The sequence below is a fragment of the Mycteria americana genome, chromosome 7 (assembly GCF_035582795.1).
Source record: "Mycteria americana isolate JAX WOST 10 ecotype Jacksonville Zoo and Gardens chromosome 7, USCA_MyAme_1.0, whole genome shotgun sequence".
NCBI lineage: Eukaryota > Metazoa > Chordata > Aves > Ciconiiformes > Ciconiidae > Mycteria > Mycteria americana.
In genome coordinates this window covers 67,840,258-67,861,840 of record NC_134371.1, presented here as the reverse complement: position 1 = coordinate 67,861,840, position 21,583 = coordinate 67,840,258, and the positions used below count along the sequence as shown (strand labels likewise).

At 41.4% G+C, this 21,583-nt stretch overlaps 1 protein-coding gene across 1 annotated transcript in view; it reads right to left on the bottom strand.

Annotated features, from left to right (window-relative positions):
* Window positions 1-21,583, bottom strand: part of CACHD1 (cache domain containing 1) — a 112,715-nt gene that overhangs the window by 54,647 nt on the left and 36,485 nt on the right. The window contains exons 2-3 of the mRNA XM_075508915.1: window positions 17,924-17,986; window positions 5,228-5,376 (exon numbers count right to left, since the gene is read on the bottom strand). Coding sequence (XP_075365030.1) covers window positions 5,228-5,376; window positions 17,924-17,986 — 212 coding nt within the window. The remainder of the gene's footprint in view (window positions 1-5,227; window positions 5,377-17,923; window positions 17,987-21,583) is intronic.

The window sequence follows — 21,583 nt, the reverse complement described above, 5'->3', positions numbered from 1 at the left end:
ACCTGCAAAGTTACAACCCCACGCAAAGCTAATGCTTCCAAACCTGTTTCCCAAAACTCATTTCTTGAGTCCCTATTTAGACACTTTTCACAACTGACACGTATCCCATAAGTTCCCACTGAAGGTGCAGGGAAGCTGCAGGTGCTCAGTACTTCTGATAAATAAACACTGTTTATTCTTTCCCCTACCCTCTGGCTGACGCTCTGCTATAGCCCCGTCTGCACCCCACGCACGTCAGGCCATTTCAGTTCCAAGACTTCCTAAAGACCTACCGAGGGCTTTCTCAGGAATGAAGCATCTCAGGCATGACAAACAGGAGACACTGTCTTGTACACAAAAGGTATTTATCCTCTTAAGAAGGAAGATACTTTAATTAAGACATTGTCTTGTAAATAACCACCCAATTCAATCATGACAGGGAATGTCTGGAGACAGCACGAAATCCGTTTCTCACTGCTTCTTCAGCAGCTTTTATTACTGAGGAAACACAAAGCCTTATTTTTCCAGCAGGGATTTCTTCAAGGATTAGAAGATGCATGTCACTTGACATCCATTTTCCTTATCTCCCATCAGTTTACCCATCCGCTTTGCTGAGAGCCCGGAGCACTTTATCCATATTAACTCTGTCTGGTTGGAATGATGCCATGGGCTGCCTCTTCTCAACTGCTCAACTGCTTCCTCAATGTGGCACACAGCCCTGGGAAAAGGAGCAAGTCTCCAGGCTCTGACCCCACGGACACAAATACAGCCCAGATGGTAGGGCAGATACCGGATCTTCGTACCATCCACTTCTGAGCTTGTCTGAAAGCTACGCTCTCTGGTTGCTCTTCTCAACTGTTGTCTCTCCCTCCATTACCATCATGTTTTTTTCCATTCCCAAACCTTGATTAAGTAGAACTGAAAATGCAAACGGCTATATCTGAAGCAAGAACAGCAAAAACTAAAGAAAAACAGATAGCCCCTGCTCTGTTGCTCCAATTTAGCAGTCCACCTCTACTTAGCAGTACATGCATATATACTTAAAGGTATGATTAATTTCCATTTACACAAGCACATGCTTAAACGCTTTGGTAAACTGGATGAGCATGGTTGTTGAATTAAGGCCTATCAAAAAATTCCTTGCCAAAACCACTCAATAACCACCAACTGCACTGTCTCATCAAGTTGATTTTGCATATTCTAATTTATTTCTTTTCACCCCTTTCCAAAACGAGGTAGTCCCATTGCACAAACCTGCCTTGGTGGGGAGAACAAATACGTGATTGCTAGTACTTACTAGTCAGGCCAGTATATGCTGGGTACAATATAGCAACCAAAAGCCCAGTCAGGCTGTTAATTTTAATTCAGAACTAGTCACTATAGACTGGAATCACAGTCACATGGAAACTTACTCATTTGGGCTCTTCACTGTAAAAGCCAACACCACATAATGGCAATAAAATAAATATTGTTTTCCTTGTCAGATCTCACTACTCAACTAAATGAGCAATTTAAATGCCAGGTTCATTTTATATCCCAGTTCGTGCTTTGTTAGTCCTATTTCATATCATTTATTTCTAGTCACCAGGTGTGGTATTCTCACAGTTTACCTTGAGCAACACAGCAAACTGTCTTCTAAGCCAATGCTCAGATTTTCAAGATAAATACAAGCAAATACAAGGCCACACATGGATAATTTTGTTAATGCTAACAACAAATATAAACTAAATAAAGGTACCAAGCCCTTAAAACACCCTCAGAATAAATCCTCTCTCTACACAATAGTTTATCACCTCTACTTTACACAGATAGTGTAAATACCTTCCCATGTAATTTTTCCAAAACCCAAACTTGCTGCATTCCTAAAGCAATGTCACTAAAAGCGGTATAAAAGGCTGATGGAGGGAATCGCCTGACAACATAAAGTGCCCTCAGATTTACAAATGTCTTCATGCGTTTAGAGGCTGAACACCGCGAGACAAACAACCTTAAATATTATGGGACGAGCCTTCAAATCTCCCTTAAAAATAGAGTCTGAAGATAATGTGCTTCTGACACTGTTTTTGCACGAAATGTTTACTCAAGTAAAGAGGCCACATGATGAAACACCTCCCTACACCAAGAAAAAGAATACGCAGAGTTAAGCAGTTGTAACACAAATATTTCACAACCCTCCCAAAAGAAAAACCGTAGCCCTAAGGACACACACATTTTCAAGTTACAATCTAAAGCAAAGTATCTCCTGAAAACAGCAAATAGCACAGACAAACCTGTGTCATTTTCAATGTGACCTCTTCTATAGCAGTAGCTAATAAATGCTCTAAACCAAACTATTGTAATTATTGTTGCTCTAACTCCATCACTCTTCTGCCCAACGCTAACACACATCTTTTAAACGTCCAGGATAAGCCGTCACCAGCAGAAGCACATCTAGCTTAACTTCTCACAAGTGCAAGCCTTCTCATAGCCAGACCAAGTTAGTCCAAAAATTAAAGGTTGAAGAGTTCAAGTAAATCAGTAGCCTTCAAAACATGATCACAATATCCAGGTGGGAGATATTTGCGTCTCTGTTTTAAAAAGAATTCCTAAATCCACGTTCAAACACTCATACGTGTGTTCCAGTTCCCCAAAATCTGACCGTTAAGGTAGGTATCTTAACTTTCAGTATTTTCTGTCAAAAATCTCAGTCTACGTATTTCTCTGGACAAAAATATCTTACCTTTCAGTATTTTCTGTCAAAAAATCTCAGTCTACATATTTCTCTGGACACCTGCCTGCAAAGACACTCGCCCCACTGGCCATTTCCTCCCTTTTAACCAGGCCTAGAGGTGACCAAGAGAGAGAAATGGGGATCCTAATGAGCAAGTAATCTTTTAAATTTTACAGAAAGCTTCTGCTTAAAAAGGAAGTTCTCTCAGTTGGGCATTTCTGTTAAAAATTAATCTCTTTTCTGGAGAGGTAGGGAGACGAGGATGGGTTTTGCGGTAGCTGACGACGCTGAGCAGGGGAACGGCGTGAGGTGCCCTCCTGGCGGTTCAGGAACAGCCACCTCCTGCCCGTGTGAACCGTGTTACTTTCCCCTTTAGCAGGCTTGTGTCAAACACAAGGCCTAATAATGCTACCTTCGATATCAACATTAGCTTTTTTCCCCAACATTTTTAACCAAAATGGGGAATCTCCCAGAAGGGAGATGCCACAGAGAAGGAAAATGAAAGGAAGAGCAGCAGGCAGGAGAGGCAGAAGGGGGAGAAACGACAAATGAAATGATGGCAGAAGCATTTACACAATCAGGCGATTAACAAAGCATGGCACCAATAACAACTTCGAAGTTAAGCTTCACAAGAAAAACATGGTTTTACATTCTTTCTTTGTATGACTTGCAGACAATTTCCTAAAGACAGCAGTGGGTATATTTTAGATGGTCCGATAAGCCACCGTTCTTCACCCTACGTACTCGACCGGGTCTTGCCAAAGTGCTGTCTGGAAGATCCTGCAGACTGATTGACTGGTCTGGTAACCACTTTAGCAGATTTAATATTATCAAGTCAAGTAACTAAATAATGAGAATCATACTGTAAAGCCTGAATGAGGAGCTCTGCTAATAGAAAATTTTTACCTCTCTGCTTTGCCAGCTGTGACCTCTGGTTCATTTTTTAAACCACTTACTGTGAAGGATCCTTACGCAAGTCCACCATGGGTAAAGAAATTTCTAAAGGACTTGCAAGCCAAGTAATTTTGGAGGACAAAGTGAAAGGAAATTCATAAAAGTTTCCAGACTAAGAGCAGACCTCTTTTTTTTTTTTTTTTTTTTTTTTTTTAAATGAAAAATTGTGCAATACTGACAAGGGGGTTATAAATCTCCTCATTCTTCCTTCTCTCCACCCCTTGCTTGGAAGGTGTTACTGCTGGCTGGCAGCTCCTGCACGGAGAGATCAGAGGGCAGAAAGGTTTTCATCCTCAACTAATTCTTAACCTGTCTCCTAACTCTGCCAACGGTCTGGTCATCGAGTACCAGATGTGCCAGCATTTTAACATACACACCTTGTCCAGTAGGAACTGCACCGAGACCACTAAAGCGACGCACAACCCAACAGCAAGGTACCCCTTTCCTTGGAGCCACCTGAGGCTTAACCCTATCGAGATTTCTTACTTTCATGCCAATCAAAACAAACACAAAACAAGCAAGTGGCTTTTCTCCCCAGACATAGATTCATACACATATCTGAAGGCAGTGAATATTTTAAATCCTTATATAAACAAAGGTTAATGCCATACTTCAGAAAAGATGAAAGCACGCTGTCATTAAAAGAAGAGCTCTTATAGAGTTAGATTGCAGAAAGTGCTTTTAATATTTATTACCCAAATTACCTTCCTCTCTCCAAAATGTTTTTAAATCAGACAGATATAAACAATGAAAATATACTCTGTAATCAAGGTTTGCATAAACTGAAAGTTACTCTTGTTCTTTTCTAGTGCATATGGAAGTAAATGTTTAAAATGTTGAGCTTTTAAAAGAAATTATTACACTTTTATTGGAAAAATCAGACATTCTATCACACTCTCCTACAATTAGGAAACCCAAAGAAGTTTCTGCAAATACGCAGCATAATAAAACATGATTGAAGCCAACCAACTGCCTGGATTTAGACTATTAAAAACTCCCGTATTTAAAACCAAAACAAACTGAAAATGAACAAATTCAGTTTCCAAGCAACGTACTCAATTTTGGTAAACCTCTGTATATCAAACAGCAGCATGTCAACTTGATTAAATTGTAATGCAATATTTTTTAGCATGTGATGTACTGACCAACTTGTGATTTTGGTTACTGCACTTCAAAGGGGGGAAAAAAAAAAAAAAATAAAAGTCCCATGACCAGCTTCAGAAGAGTTATTCAGGGTAAGCAGTGCCTCAGCGCAAAAACGGTATCTTGGATATAGACAGACTCGTTTTGTACAGAAGACTATTCCATGCACCTAAGGGTTGAACAAACTTTTTTCCTTTTTGTTTCATTTTACAATCCATCACAGCTGAGTCCCAGTTCTTGTTTAGAACTCCTCATTAAACGTGTGTGTAGTAGAAATGTAAAAGAATATGAGGACAAGATAAGGAGCACCTTTGGAGTACTGCCTTCCCCCTTTTTCAGTTATCAAGAGTGGCAGAAAATACAGGCTATTTTGCAAAGAAATAATCTTTTTCCTTCACATATTAAACGACAGCATAAGTAATTTCAGAATTTAATACTTACTCCATCATAGACGGTGGAATAGTACAGCAGTCCTGGATCGCAGTCAGGGGCGACGTGAGATGTGCAGTATATGATGCTTCCACTACTTGCTTGTTACGATTCACAACATCCAAGTAACGGTTAAATTTCTCACGAATTTTTTTTGCCAACTTAAAAAAAATAATAAGAAGAAAGATTAAAATTAAGCCAGTGTCTCTGTATTACCCCATTCCTTATTAACCAGCTGAAATCAAAAGTAAAAACTGCATATATTAAAGGTAATAGTTGTCTGCTTTGCTTGTTGTACTTCTATTCAGTGGCTTAAGCACTATGAAGTGAAATAATTAATAATATTGGCCCCAGAAAGCAGTCTATACAAAAAGATAAAATACATTTACTGGCTAGCAATGGGTACTTGAACATAGAGTTTTGCACGTATGAAAAGTGAAATTTCCGTTATATCAAACTTCCCTTTTGTTAAGAACTAACACCGGGATGTGACTCTACCTACGCCACTGGCTTACCACTGAAGTTCTCCAATACGATGCTCTCACAAGGCCTGACAAGGACATGATGGAGACTAAAATAAACAGGCCACAAGTCAATCTAAAGAAGCTCTAGAAATGGACATGGAAGGAAAGCCCAAATAATAATTGTCGTGGTTTAGCCCCAGCCGGCAACTAAGCACCACGCAGCCGCTCGCTCACTCCCCTCCCGGTGGGATGGGGGAGAGAATCAGAAGAGCAAAAGTAAGAAAAAACTTGTGGGTTGAGATAAGAACAGTTTAATAATTGGAACAAAATAATAATAATAACGAATTGTAATGAGAAGGAAAACAACAAGAGAGAGAGGAACAAAACCCAAGGGAGGAAAAAAAAAATTATACGACCGCTCATCACCCGCTGACCGATGCCAAGCCAGTCCCCGAGCAGCGATCGCTACCTCCCAGCCAAGCCCCCAGTTTATATACTGGGCATGACGTTCTATGGTATAGAATAGCCCTTTGGCCAGTTTGGGTCAACTATCCTGGCTGTGCCCCCTCCCAGCTTCTTGTGCACCCCGCAGAGCATGGGAAGCTGAAAAGTCCTTGACCAGTGTAAACACCGCTTAGCAACAGCCAAAACATCAGCGTGTTATCAATATTATTCTCATACTAAAATCCAAAACACAGCACTATACCAGCTACTAGGAAGAAAATTAACTCTCTCCCAGCCAAAACCAGGACACTAATATTACAGAAGACCTCACCTACAGAGAAATCTCTTACTGCTTCAGGAACAAACAGCCAACGGTACATCTGCCAGGGCACTGACTCTGTTTAAGGGAACAAGCTCAGGATGCAGGCAACCCCAAATACCGCCATGAATATTTCTCTGTTCGTCAACAGCCTCCTCAGTCAGGTGGATCTGTGCAGGAGTATTTCACAACTCCTTTCAATGTGGTCCTCCTCATTGCGATTTGGGCAACGTAAGCCATCTCAGTTCTTGCTTTTTTCTTTGTATCCCCTGCTGCTTTCCTGGAGGGCATCACAGGCTCTCAGCTGAGCATCTTCCGAGTGATTTTCTTCATCGATCTAGCAGCTCACTGTGGCTAGTCATAAGCTACAACAGTTTTAACTACAAACTTCAACAACAAAATGAAAAATCTGTAATTGCCATTATATTATAACAAAAGGAAAATAATGACAACTGTCTCGCCCAGGATAAATTCTTCCACGACCCTCTGTTGTCAGAGGTCCCTCTGATGAAGACAGCCACTTATAAATCAGTTCAAGGTTTAGAGGTTACACTATTACTTGTAAGAGCAGATGATCGTATTTCTCTCCTTTCAGAAAGTGAAAACAAACAGACTGTCATCCCTCCCCAGCAATTCTCGGGCCTTTAAAATTAGAGCGCCTAGCTTTAGAAATAGCAAAGTGGGTACTTCAGCCCTTCTCTTCAAATGTTTCTTAAAAAAAAAAAAAAATTAAAAAAAAAAATCAAGTCACCAAATTTTTGCAAACAAATACTTCCGAGCTCTGCATCGGGGCTTGCTGGTGTGCGGTTCGAAGGCACGGTCGTGCCCGTGCCTTTTGCAGGCAGAGCCCCGCGCTCTCTCCGCGCCAGGCAGATTCAAAGCAGTCCGAAGGCACACGGTGGTAACAAGGGTAGAGCCTGCTGGGACCCGTCACAGGCCTAGCGAAGCTCCCGGGCTGTCGGGTAAGAGCTCGCTTGTGTCTACTTCATTAGGCACTTCACAATGAGTCTGACTAATGACTTTGCAGGGGAAAAGTGGAAGGGAAAATTTGTGGCTGTTATTTGAGCAAACGTGACAATAAACACAGTTACTAGGAAGCATCAGGTTTTACATGAAACATTTACTGAGACTTTTGCTCCTATTTTTTCATGCAAAGTGAGAAATGGATCAGGCACGTACAGAATTTGCTCTGGCCCATTCGGTATCCTTTTCACACCAACATACCTATTCCACTTAATCATCCGCCAGACGCATCCTAAATGGAAGAGAATCACCTCTAAGCAAGATACCACAGTGTTGGATACTCAGAAATATTGCATTTTGCATTTCTGCAAACTTTTTTCAGCGCTGAAGTTAGCTCATTAATTCATAACACTCATCTCTCCTGCTCCCTGTACACTCCAAACTCTACAGGGATGATTTAACGGTGCTGCTACATTTGTGTGCCGAGAAACGCAGTCGATTGTTCCAGACCCCCTGGACTGACAAATGTCTTTCCTAACTATTATTAACAGGACGTTTCATCATGATTTACTTCGTTATGCGAATAACGAGGCCCACACTGATAACAGCATTGCCTTTGCCTCCATTGTTCCCAGCAAATGCTGCAGCTCAATGACAGGTCTCCTAGGAGCACAGGTTTTAATAGGACCTTGCTCAAATGACTTGCAGAATTATACCTAATTAGTTTTGTAGAATGATTTATTGCCAAGGCACCAGAAGACTACTAACGCTCTCCTCCATGTTAGGCATCCAACACTATTAAATTGCTCCCAGTTGTTAGATGATAAGCTGCTGGGTAGTTCCTTTTCTATTTTCTGGTAAACTTCCTTTTTGTCCGACTGTACTCCTCAAACATGTCCTTGAGAAGTGTATTCTTCTGGAGGGTCTCAAATGTACACAAGCCAAATTTCCTAAATCGAAGCACTTAAGTTTCATGGTTACAAAGTTCCTCTCTCAGTTTGGGCAAACAAAATACCTGGGCTTAAGCGCTACATGAACCAGACACTTGAACCCATACACTTCTTTCTTGGTTTCCCTACCTGAAATCATGAAAAGAGGAGAGAGCTTAAGTTTGCTGAAAAAAAGGACCATGCGACCACCATTAGCAGTAACAAAACTAACATGGAGCATCAGAGCGAAAGGACTCTTGTTTGGAATCACTGCTTTTCTCTGATAAATGAATGCTGTACAAGATGAGGTTTCGGTGTTGATGAGTTTTCACCTTCCAGGTTGAACGATAAAAGCACCCCACAGCCTTTGAATTTTACCCTGCTGTGCGGAGTCTGAAGATCTGACAAATCTGTTTTTCAGAAGAGCCCGTAACTCAGAAGCTGATAAAAAGTAAATGCCTAGTACCTAAACTGCATCTCCTATCGCAAAACCTCTGAACGGCTCAAAGTCATTAAATTATTTTTATTAAATGGGATCCAATACTTCAGTCAGGGCAGAGAGTCAAGTGCATGTCAGCAACAAGGGACCTGAAGCCTGCCAGAGCTACACAGACATCTATTCCCTGCCCACGGACGTAAGCACGGTTGGAAGAACTGAGTTTGTCTAATCTGAGGAACCCTAAAAATACTGCCCTCTGATAGCAAGAGAATACTCCCAACAATCAAAACCACTTTAAAACCAGCTAACTCAAAAAAGTCACCAATGGCAAGATGATCCAAAAGCAATTTTCCACTGCAAATTTATTACAATGAATAAACCATGTTAAGAACCTAAGGGTAACACACCAATCAGCTGAAAAATTACTAAAAACAAATGGTTCTAATTCATCAAACCGAGAAGTAAAATCCAGATGAAGCCTAACAAAACTAACTTAATTTTTCTTCCATAGTTGGGCTTCACTGGAGCACAAAAATCCACGACAGTGAACAGGCATTCCAGCTCTCAGTGATTAAAACAACAGCAAAAAAAAAAGCATACTTCCTAGCTCCTCATCTATGCTTTGCATGCCCATGCATGCATGCACACTCACATCATTAGCTCAGAAACATTATTCAGTTTGCAAAGTGATGCACTCAGTTGCTAGAGCCTGTCAGAATAAAAGCTGCAGGCTTAAATCAGCTTCTCATTTTTCTAAATAAAAACCTAAAATCTTTAACCAAAAATTCATTATTTTTTCCAACATATACCCAGCTTTTTTTAGCCTGCCCAGAGCTGAACAGCCGTTGCGTACTGACAGATGCAAGACCCACGCCACACGGGTTACAAAACCTCAAAGGTACAGAGAGAAAGAGAGAACAAATAACGAAAGGACAGAGCATTGAACTATGAAACCACCCTAACATAATTGTTTAAAACATTTTTAAGACAAAACGGAAAAATTGTGACCCAAATCAGGCAAATAAAAGGGGCAGGTAGCTGACATCCCACACTCGGGTATACCCCTGGGTAGGTACCGAGTGTGACAGACATGTCCTGCTGCCACAGAAATGCTCAGATTCACCCATTTTAATGGAGACTGAAATACATCTGGATACCTTGAGATTGACATAAAACGCTATTATCCTCGGGTCAATTCTCGAAGTGCTCTTCACCTCATTTTAAAAACAAAGCGGGGAAGAAAAAAGCCTTGCTCGGCATTCCTCTCATCTTTTTTCAGATTTCTGTATTTTCTCCTTAAAATTAAGGAACCGAATAATAAGAAATGAGTGCTCTCTCCAAACAATGCAGCCGTTAGCTCTATTTTTTTAATATATTCTTTTTGGCAGCTGGCACGCAGCCATAGCATTTCAGTTTGCAGACAGGTTGGACGGTAACACCTGTTTCTATTACCGCAGCACCCATGGGTAATGCACTTCAATTGTCACCATCTCCACTGACAACCTTTCATCACAACATCAGTGAGTTTCTCTAATTTTCCCAGAGACATTGTCCTCATTTGCATGGTTCCCTCGAGCTTTTTTTTTTTTTTTTTTTTTTTTTTTTTAAAGCTTCGTTCCCCTCAAAGCTCCACAGCTCTGAAGTCTTCCCTTTTCAGGGAGCACTGAGGGAAAGCAGAGCGCCAAGGTTAGGTTTTATTTCTGGCTCTATCTTGAAAGCCAAGGTATTTTTAATGTTTTCAAGACCGTATATAAAACATGTATCAATGAGGCTGACAGGCAGGGATGCCATGACAGACTCACAGCCGGGGATTTAACACTGCCGGGCTCCTCAAAAAGTATTGCTTACGCATTGAAGAGTTTAGTTAGTATTTTACTTTTAATTCCCCTCTGTGAACCAGAAGAACCTGGAACAAAAGTACCTCTCTCCCACATCCACCAGGCACTCCTCCTGCTGTATCACAACTTAACACTACTGTGCATCCACAGATTTCTACTCTAGAAAATTTTTAACATATTTATTCCTAACCTGCTTGGGTCTTGAAGAAACCACTGCTTCTGTGCAAACCCAGAAGAGCACAGAGGTCAGCAGGGACGTGGCTTGAGAAAGGATCATAGAATCGCTACCAGCTTCTTCCCACACCTCTGCTTTAACAGATTCAAACCATTCCTACTCCTCTGGATGACACTGAAAATATACTCTTGAGCATTCAATCAGGACGCAGGAAACTACTTTCCAATGTGCATTTCTTCAGAGACCAGCACTCATTTGAGGTTTTCCACCGGCCAGTAACTTTGGCAAGGCTTCCCAAGACTTACTCCAACGAAGACGTCAAACATGGCGCACAACAAAAACTAGAGAAAGGGCCACAATTCCTGAAAGTCATTCTGGAAATATGTTAACACAGTACACGTCGCCTTTTATCACGAGGCTCACAATTAACTGACATAAAATTCAACGCTGTGCGAGCATATCGCTTTTCATAGTCAGGGAGATGTCGTGCCCAACAGCAAAATCTAGATTTTTCAGCATGCTGATATATTTCCTCTCAAAAGAGTTCAAAAGCTCTTTGCCCAGTCCAAAACCAACCAAACAAAAAATCCAACCTAACCTAAGGCACAGCATGCCGACAGGCCAGCTAGGTCTTACCACCCTGCACCTCGCCGGCCAACAGAAGAGCGATTATGGCAAGTGCAGAGCTTTCTCTTACCGCTTCTACAAAACCTGAGTGGGCAGAGCAGCACCCGGGGCAGACACGTCAGGACCCTGTTTCTACTACGAACGTCGCTCAGGAGAACGACGTTTGGTTTCTCCGAGGCTGCCGTGCTGCTTTTGCAGGAGTCTGGCACTGGATCGGTGTGCCTGCCAAAGCTGTCAGCCGTGGGCACCGACTGCTGACGTGTGACACGGCGAGGCCACGGGACGGCAGCCAAAAGCATCCTTCCTCCCACCACGGGGGAGACGCTTTCTTCTGGTCTGGTGACAGAGGGAGCAAATGCATTCATCTGTCTCGCAGGTACCGGCTTTTGATGGCCCGTGTCCTTCACCAGCACAGGCATTCCTGCAGCAAGCCCGTCCTTCCAGACAGAGGCATAGCTTACTTTCAGAAAGACATCCCATTTTGGTAAAAAATAAGTAAGTAAAAGAAATCAGGTGACAAGGAGTCCTTTCATTAGCACAACTGCAAAGGAGCTCCTTAAACGCACATACCATTAATTGTATTTATAACAAACACATTCTCTGAAGACACAGAGAACATCTTGTGCGTAGCTGGTGTCTGACGTGATGCTGACCTTAGCAAGGAACACGTAAAGAAGAAAACACAGTAGAGATAGCTGTGTCCTGTCCCACAGCTTATTAAAAATCCCATAACTAACAGAATACAAATCAACTGGCGAAGAGAAACAAGGAAGAACAAGGACTGGCTATGGCTCTGAATGTAATCCCATCACCTGGCAGCTGGTAACAGAGGAAGCAAAAAACCCAAAACCAAACCAAGAGAGGTCTGGCTCTGAAGTAGGCTTAAAAAGTGGTGCATTATCTAGCGAGTTTCACACGGGCTGTGTGGAAGTCCTCCAGAAACCCAGAACATGACAGCAGCCCAACAGCACAAGGATCCAGTGAAAGGAACCCATAGTAATAACACCACCTGGGATTTTTATTCACCTTAGGCTATTGCTCTCCATGTGCCACAAAGTCAGCAGAGTTTGCAAAACAGCTATTTGATCTTTAGAGTTCTCCCAAATTCAGTGAGCGCCCGTGTCCGATTCAGTTTAGTGGGCACAACTTCCATCCTTTACCGTATATTCAGAACGAAAGCTGATGTTGTCTAGAAACGCTACTTCCGTAACAGTCATCAGAGAAGAACCCTTCACAAGCAAACGAACACGTGCCCTTCACTCACATGGTGCTATGTATTTAAACGTATCTCAAAAAATGAGAGTCCTGCCAGGGTGAAAAATCCTCAGCAGCTGTATCCCACTTGTGCAAAATTTCTAATGATTCTAACTCCAATGAATAACACACACTTCACTGAACTTGCCCAAGTATGACAGCAAAATCAATGTATGAAATAGTATTTGTCCATCGGGAGTATGAGAGCAATGCAAAGCAAAATTCTGAACTTGGATCTTTCACTTTGTAGTCAGACATGGAAAAAAAAACCCCAAATTCAGATAAAAAGTTCTCTAGCAGATTGACAACAAATATGTGTAGGTGTTCTTTGTAGCAAAGTTAAAAAAAGAAAAATAAATGGAAGTTTCACTTTAGATTAGGTAACATATAATTTGATTTCTGATTTTTTTTAACCATTTGATTCAGAATCATAGAATCATTTCGGTTGGAAAAGACCCTTAAGATCATTGAGTCTTAGCTTTTATAACTCTGAAATATAAGCATTTCTGAATTAAAAATATATTGTATTGCAAGAAGAATGCTTTGCATTACTCCAAAAGACATTTTTGTGGCAGACACAATTTACCCAATCCCAAATCATTAAAGATTTCAGCTATCAACGTGGTTGGGGTTTTTTTTTATATATATCTACACCATTTCTCAAAAAAACCCCCCACTTTTGGTAACCTGGTTCTATTAGAAACAAAATTGCATACCTGTAAAAAGCAGTGTTTTGCCTCACAATTCTGTTCCTGAACCTCCCAACTAACGTCCTTCGATTTCTTGGTAGCTCCTAGCAGATTTATACAAAACTGATTCTCTAGGTTATTATGGCTATTTTCATGGATGATAATTATGCTCTGAATGAGCCAGAAGGAAAAGGAATGACAGTCTTCTAAACACAGGAGTTACACGGAGAGAAGGATACATTAAACAAGGAAAAACCTAATGACAAAAGGCATATCTCCCTGCTTGTGCATTCACTTATTCTAAATGAAAATCCTCTCTCTGTCCCCGTCCTTCCCAGCCTTCAAACAGGAGTGAATATTCTCAGGAATATTCCAGCAAGGTGATTTTCAGCTGACATATGCGTAGGTACAATTGACCATCTCAACAAATTTAATTACTTTATTTGCTACTGCTTCCTTCCCCAGGATGCATGCACAGACAGAAATAGAAGAAATTATGAATTCCTCTCTGCCGAGATGTCGTCGCTGCTGTGCTTCCAGCTTCTCTGCCAGAGTTCAATGCATCGAGACTTTTCTGCATGAAGCTGGTGAATACGCTCCTGCTCAAGACTGCGTCACCATCCTCTCTCCTCCTTGGAGCCCAGCTTCATATTCTCTATACTGCAGAAACCAGATGTCTGGCAGGATGCTGAACACATGCTGACTTCCTTGAAAACGGCTAATCTAGATTTTCCCCTAATAAAACTAACCATTTTCCACTTTATTTATATCACTAGTTCACACCACTAAATTTTCATATTGTATGCAAGTTCTCTGATACTGAAATATGTTACAGGAAAGGAATCCAAGTTATTTTTGGCAATCGCCATCCAATTTTTAATAAGCTATTCAAAGCAAAAAAGGGTTATCTGTTACGTACAATAGTAATTCTGTAACTGTAGACCTTAAACGTGTAAGCAGTTTAACGTCAAAAGGTAAACCACTCCTTGTGTGGCATGAAGAAAGCCAAGCGTATTAAATAGTTAGGCCTGAAGGCCAACAGCTGTAGTTTTTCACTTTCTCAACAAACTGAAAGTCATTATTTACACAGTTTGGTATTAAAAAAAACCCAAAAACACAAAAAAACCAAACCAAACAAAAAAACACCAAACACCCTCCACAACAATTCAGTGGTCTGCCAGGAAAAAATCCCAGTTGACATAAAACCGTAATTAATTGCCTTCGGGTATCAGTTGCTAAGAAAATGTTAATGAATGACAAAGCCAGGAATGAGCGACAGGGGATTTAATTTGCTTACATTTGTTTGCATTTGCTCAAGACGATCCCGTTCGATGTACTACTCTTACTCATAAAACTCTGGTTATATTGCTTGTGATTCATTAGGGCTAAAAGACCTGGTTATTAATGAAACAGAAGTGCTCAATTATTCTTCTATCCACTTCACTGTTGAGCTTTTAACCACAGTAATTATGCTTCACCGGGGCCTCATTTTTCTCCTCTGACAGCTCCGAATTCATCACACTACCTACAGTGTTTAGACAGTTATTTATATCTACTTAGAGTGAATACGTACATCTGTGGCTGCGAAACAAGCAGTGTCTTTTCCTAAGTGGAGAATCGATAGTCAAGACTTCAAAGAAGTTTTAATCCAGTTTCTTGGTTTCCCAAAACACTTTTGGCTTTCAAAAGCCATCTGATACGTATAATCTAGCCCACATGGCCCTTTCGTGGCGTGCAGACCACCCAGAAATACTCGAGAAAAACGTTACCCTCGCGCGACGTCAAAGCCAGAGAACCCTTCTTTTAAGATGTCGGGATAGTTTCAGATTTAAACTTTTAAACTCGGGCAACAATTACCCTTTCATGGTCCCTTTGCATGCGAGTACCCACCTGTGCATGCCCAGAGGGAAGCCGAAGCCTCCCGAGGGTGGACGGTGGGCTCCAGCATCACGCCGAGCGTGGCACGCGTCTCCTCTCTGCGCTGCTGAGCCATCACCGTTCGTGCACATCTGATCTTGGGCACCACATAAACCAACCACCTAGCATCACCAATAGCACGATGCCTTTCCAAGCAGCAAATTTCTTCTATGGGATCATAATTCAGGCATCCATCTTTCTTTTTTTTTTTTTTTTTTTTTTAATTTACAGGATTTCACCAACAAAAAAAGGTATGCCCAAATTGGTAATAGGAACACACATCAGAATGGTATAAATTCATAACGATACAAAATGAACTACTCAAATACACAGCCATATGTACCTGGACCTCCAAGGGAAAAAAGGTACCACTTACATGGAGAACAGGATGTCAGTTCCATATAACCTCTGTTCCATATAACCTCTTCTTAATTACGTGTTCTCCAATTAGAGGTTGTCAAAAAAGAAGAATAATTTGGGGAGTTTCTTGGAAGAGAGGAGATTTAAAAAAAAAATAATTGAAGGGTTCTAATACAACGTTAATGGCACATCTGCTGCCCACCATGTCATGACATTCATACTGGTGACTGCTTAACAAAAAAAAAAAAAAAAAAAGAAGAAGAAAGCAGAAGCCAAACAAACCCAGGAAAGAATAAGGATAATTATGGAAAGTCTTCTGCACAATTCACTTGAGAAGCAAAGTGGGAAGGGTCGCATAACAAAGACAGGCGGTGGAATCAAAAACGGAGGAGGGAATGTCCTCCTGCCTCATTTACACCTCCCCGTATCTTTTTACTCTTGTATTATAGGTGATGTGATGACTGAAAATCAGAAATGTGTTTCTACAGCCAAATTGAATATGTAGGACAGACTCCCACAAAATCATCAAGCTTCAGGAAAAACTTGCATCAAATGTCTTCTAACTAACTAGAGCTAGGAAAAACCTCCTGCAAAGCGTAACATCTATTACTAAGGTTGAGACACTATTACCTGCAGGATCAAGCAATCGTTAATACCAGAATTAGTGTAATTTACCAGGATTAATGCGGTGCTCTGGTTTCTTCTGTTGTTTCCCACACCCATCTGTGTCTCACCAAACAAACATCTAACACAGACACATGGAGTACCAAAGGTGAACTTTGTTGGTTTTTTCCTAAACATAAACCTTGCCATTTTTATGAGAGCACTCACAGGAGATTCATCTTAAAATTTGTATGACATCAATCTAACAGTCTAATTTAAATACGAGATCATTAATCACATGCTTTTATATTTATCAAAGTTATCTGTTAGTATAGTTACACACTTCAATTTAATGCCAGTATGGGACAAGGCTTCTACACTAAAGACTTGGTTTTTGTTTAACAGAAATCCAGTGTTGTTGGAACTTTTCCTGAACTATTCAATTTTCTGCAAATTAATTTAGTTCCTACATTGACCAGAATCCCATCAAAAGCCACCGTATTTCTTCCCATCAAAAGCCCTGCTCTCCAATGCAAACTCTCCCAAAGTTTAAATAGCGTGTGCAGGGATTCAAAATCCCATTTGATCCAGCTCTGCTTTGACTTTTTCCTTGGGGAAAAAGAAATGTCTGGGAATTTTACTACTTACAGTAAACAGAACATAGAGTGTTAATTTGTTTATATTACATGACCAGTTTTAATGCACACGAGCATGCAATGTACTGATATGCTCTTGGAAATCAGCAACAGCAGCTCATGTGCAAATCAGGCTATCTGCATGGCTGGAAAGCAATTCCCTTTTCCCCGAGGAGAGCTCCTCTGAGGCACTTTTGCTTTTACTGAACATTAAAACTGGTTTGATAGGGGTCTAGGAAGGTCAGGTTGCTCACTGAAGGTTGTGCAACTGAGTCCGTGGCTAAACTGGAAGGAAAAGCCAGTTCTTTGTTCAGGCGCCCAGGCTGCCCACGCAGGGCAGCGGCTGCCTCTTCTACCAAAACTCATCACGTTTAGCACGAAGGTGCAGTTGTGAGCATACAGAATTGATACCTTAATTTCCTAAAGAAGAAAACGAGATCTATTTGATCTGTTTTAAAATTGAGCCAAAATTAATTTTCCAAATGTACACATGCATTAAAATGCAAACAGCCTATGTGTTGAGATATATTATCTCAATGTTAAATTGAAGAGTTAAATGTTCAAATGTGTTCCCGTAAGAAAAACCCACACAAAATTACAAAAAACCTCAACCACAACTGTTACGCATAAGGCTGTAGCTGTCCCATATTACACAAAGCAATTGATACCGTTTCCACATTCATAAACAATATTAGTGTTTCTGCCTTGAATTAAAACAATTTTAAAAGAGACATTTTAACATGAAAACCAGTCAATTAACATGAGATACTACACGAGGGCCCTGGCTCTGCCTCTGCCCTTTTGTTTCTAAGGGAAGAACCCACACAAAGCAGATGGAAAGCCTTTTCATGGCAATGCAAAACTCTTAAATACATGATCAGCCCATATAACAGTAAGTGGAATAAAATATAAATGGAGATGGGTTATCTGATGTGCTTGACCCTAGGAAAGTGGCCACAATAAATCCAGACAAACTGGCATTTCTAAGTTGCCTCTGCCTTTGTAATGCTGCCAGCGGGCAGCAGGAGGTGGGAAGGGGCTTTCGGACTCACCTGTTGAACTTCGCTTTCTCCGTTCGATATTTTCTCTGTGTACACAAAGGAGTTGAATATCCTCTGCAAGAAAAATCAGAAAGGATGCATAAGAGGCCTTTTGTCATAAATATCACATTAAAGCAGCTCCAAAAGGAGCACGGGTGAGGAAATCTGTGTCAGAAAAGGACCGTTTCACCTGGGGAGTCTATTGCCAGGGAATCACGGCTCCGTATACCTGTTTCTGGATCTGCGTGAAGGGGCTGGTTTTGGTTTTGAAGGCAAACATGTAACAGGTTTTTTTCAAAACATCTGTTAATTTACCAAACTCACATGAGGTGCTAAAAAAAATATTTCGCATTTGAAAGCTACTGCCCACGCAAACTGTGACTGTTCTCTAGTGCTAAACATTTAACCCAACATAACTATTTTTAAAAGTACTTGTTTCCAACTAACACACAAGAGGCTGTGAGCTGAATTTAGACATATTTGGTATCTGGAAAAGAAAAAAAATGACACCCACTTTTGAACACAACCAAATTGGGCTCACTAACAGCAAAAAAAAAAGGATGTATCAGGAGACAGACGTGAGAGCTGTGCCCTCCCCTGGGAGCGCTTCCCGTCTGCTCCCGGAGGGACATGAGTCCCTCCATCCGCTGTGCCTCCGCAGGCGAGAGCCGCCCTGCCATCACCATTTACTTACAGTGGTTACATCGAGGAAAAAACACTCAACCCCTTGTTAATATTCTGCTTCCAGACTGAAAAACAAGGTTGGAAGGATTTTGGGTTACCCCAACAGCATTCCTGAAAAGTTTGCCTGATACACCTAAGTTTCTCTTTCAAGATTTCTCATTTCCAAGGGCAGCTCTCCCCGCAGGGACAGTGGGGCCATCCCCACGCAAAAACCTACAAATGTCCTAAAATATTCCTTTGCTATCTGTCTTAATAGCAATATGTTGTAGCTGCATAATGCAATGGAGTTTTGAGAGACCGGTAACATGCAAAACAAAAATAGTGTTGGTTAGTCATTAGCAATAAACATAATAGTAATACGTTGAAGTTATTTAGGTCATTATACATTGGAAAACAGGAAAAAAAATGACCATTGCTTTATGAAGGATCTTCTAACTTTCTCCTGTCCTCCTGCTCAGGTGCCTGCCAATCCCTGCAAGCTTGGGGGTAATCAAAGGCCAGGGAGTGTCTGCAGGTTTCATAAGAAAATAAGAGGCCAGTTCCCCACCGTATATCAAATATCCTCTACGAAAGCAAGATATCCAATAAAGAAGCTGAAATAATTTTCCAAGCAGATCCTTATTAAAATGCTGACACTCCCTTGCAAACATGGGTGTTCGCAACCAGAAACACACTATGCACTTTTCACAAAAACGCAGCCCAAACCTGAGAGATGCTGTTAGTGCCTGCCACCAAAACTACGGCACGGGGAGCCCGTCTGAGTCGGCAAGGAGCTGTGCTGGCTGCTCCACGGGAGCGGGTGGCCCAAGAGGGCATTTTAACATTGCACCCTGTGCACCATTTACTGGAGCTTCTGCGCATCGTGTCGGGAAGAGACTGAACTACTGGGAAATATATCTTAAGACTTCAAATATACCAAAAATCAGTGATATAAGCAGAAAAAACATGGAGGGTGAACTCCTTCCTACACTGTGGAGGAGGCATAAAAAATAAAAAAAGTAAGTCAATGGGATTTTTCTCTACCAGCCTCAAGGGGAGCTAGGATTTCACTGACAGAGTGGATTCCATGGCAATCAGCGTTAGGTCAAACACATGACAATACATCAGCAAGAACATCTGTAGGCACGGCCACATCTGGTGAAGGACAGTGATTCATAAAGACCCTGTTGGGTCCCTCCCTTGACACGATAGTTGTGAAATTACTAAGACTCATGTTTACAGCAACACAATAAGCCAGTCAGCTCTCCAAATTATTAGCAATAACAACTGCAATTACTAAAGAAGGCTAAATTTCATCCAGATCCAGTGTAATCATTGGTCTGCAACACCAAGAGTTTTCTTGATGCAGGTTTAGCTGATTTCCTCCTAGTAAGGCTATATGCAGCTACAACTGGCAAAACCAGCCTGGAAAGCCTTTTGGTGTGCTCTGCTCCACTTAAGATCATCACTTTCCCTTATCCCTCTCCCTCCTGAGGACTTCAGGAATTTCAGAAATTTGAACTCTTAATTCTAAAGAAGCATTTGGAAGGGCAGCAATAAATCTCCTTGGTTTACAAGTCTCAGGGAGCCAAGAAGCAGGGGGGGAAGAAAGAAGAAAAAAAAAAAAAAAAAAAAAAGGCATCTACTCTTAAAATCTTAAAAGCCGCCCGTACATTGAGACTTCCTCTTCTTCCAGACCTTTGTTTAAAGTTCTGCTTGGGTACTTTAACTACAAACATGTTGGCTTTCCTTCCCCCCCCTCCCCATGAGATGAAAAGATAATTTAAACATCAGAAGAAAATACATTAAAGCATGTCATTTTGATGCAAAATGTTTTAAATGAATTGAATTTTTCTCTCCACGCAGCGTTTAGTCTCCAGACATCAAAAGGAGCAAGAAGGAAATAGACTGTCAGCTACCGAGAATGGAGCTTTCTGTCCTTAACACAAAGCTGACCCCTTCCTCCACCCCTTCAACACGTAGCCATGTTTATGAACTTTCGAAATAATGCCAGAGAACATTATACGTGGTTATGTAAGAGTCACAGTGCCAGCAGGGATTTATTTGGCCACTGGGCTAGGTTTTTAACCTATTTTTTGCTTGATTTATAATTTAACCAAGTTCTTGAATACGTTATGGTGTCTTCTACTTTTTTAATTAAAAGCTCTGTGCATGTCGGAGAGAGGGTAGCAGGAGCCTATTAGTCAAACTGCCATCACAGACAGTGAGGCTAAACCAACAGTAAAAACTAAATAAGGATGGAGAAACCACCTAGGAAAACGCGAGCCGTGGCACACCAAGCTCCCTGAGGCTACGTGTTAACTGCTCGGCCCCTACCTGGGTACAGTCCCATTACTCGAGATATCTGCTCCCTATTCAAGAACTCCCATGCAGAATTTCACCCGAAGCCAAAACCATCTCCCTGTTGTATTTAAGCTAATTTCACTAACTTAAAAAGCAATCTAACTTTAAGTAGAAAAACAGAGCTAAGTGGCAACCTCCAAATGAAGTTAAGGGAACTTCACAGACCCAAGAATAAGTCAGCTCCACAAACTTACTAAGGTAGCCTACATACTTCGGAGAACTTGCCCATCACAGTTTACGCAGCCCATTAGCATCTGTACCTTATTCTTCCCACCCCTCATTGTTTAATTGAATCTGCTTAGCAGATGGCAGCAGCCTAAATTCACTCCAACAGGAACAATTACATACGTGTTTAATGAGATGCTCGCCCGGGATTATTTGCCGTAACCCATCACCACTCACTCTCACAACGCACAAAGGCTGCAACCGCTGCGCTGTTCGGCCTCCAGCCTCTCCTCCCGCAGAGCTGGTGCTCCACCAGACATGGAGCTATCTGCCTCCCCGCCGCCGCTCCCCACGCCTCCTCATCACGTAAGCCCTGAAACACCATTTCATTTTATTTTTCTCTGTTTGCCCCCCTCTTTTTGCTATCATCAGCTATTTTATTATAATTTTATAATATTCAGGTTCTTGCTGAACATCGGT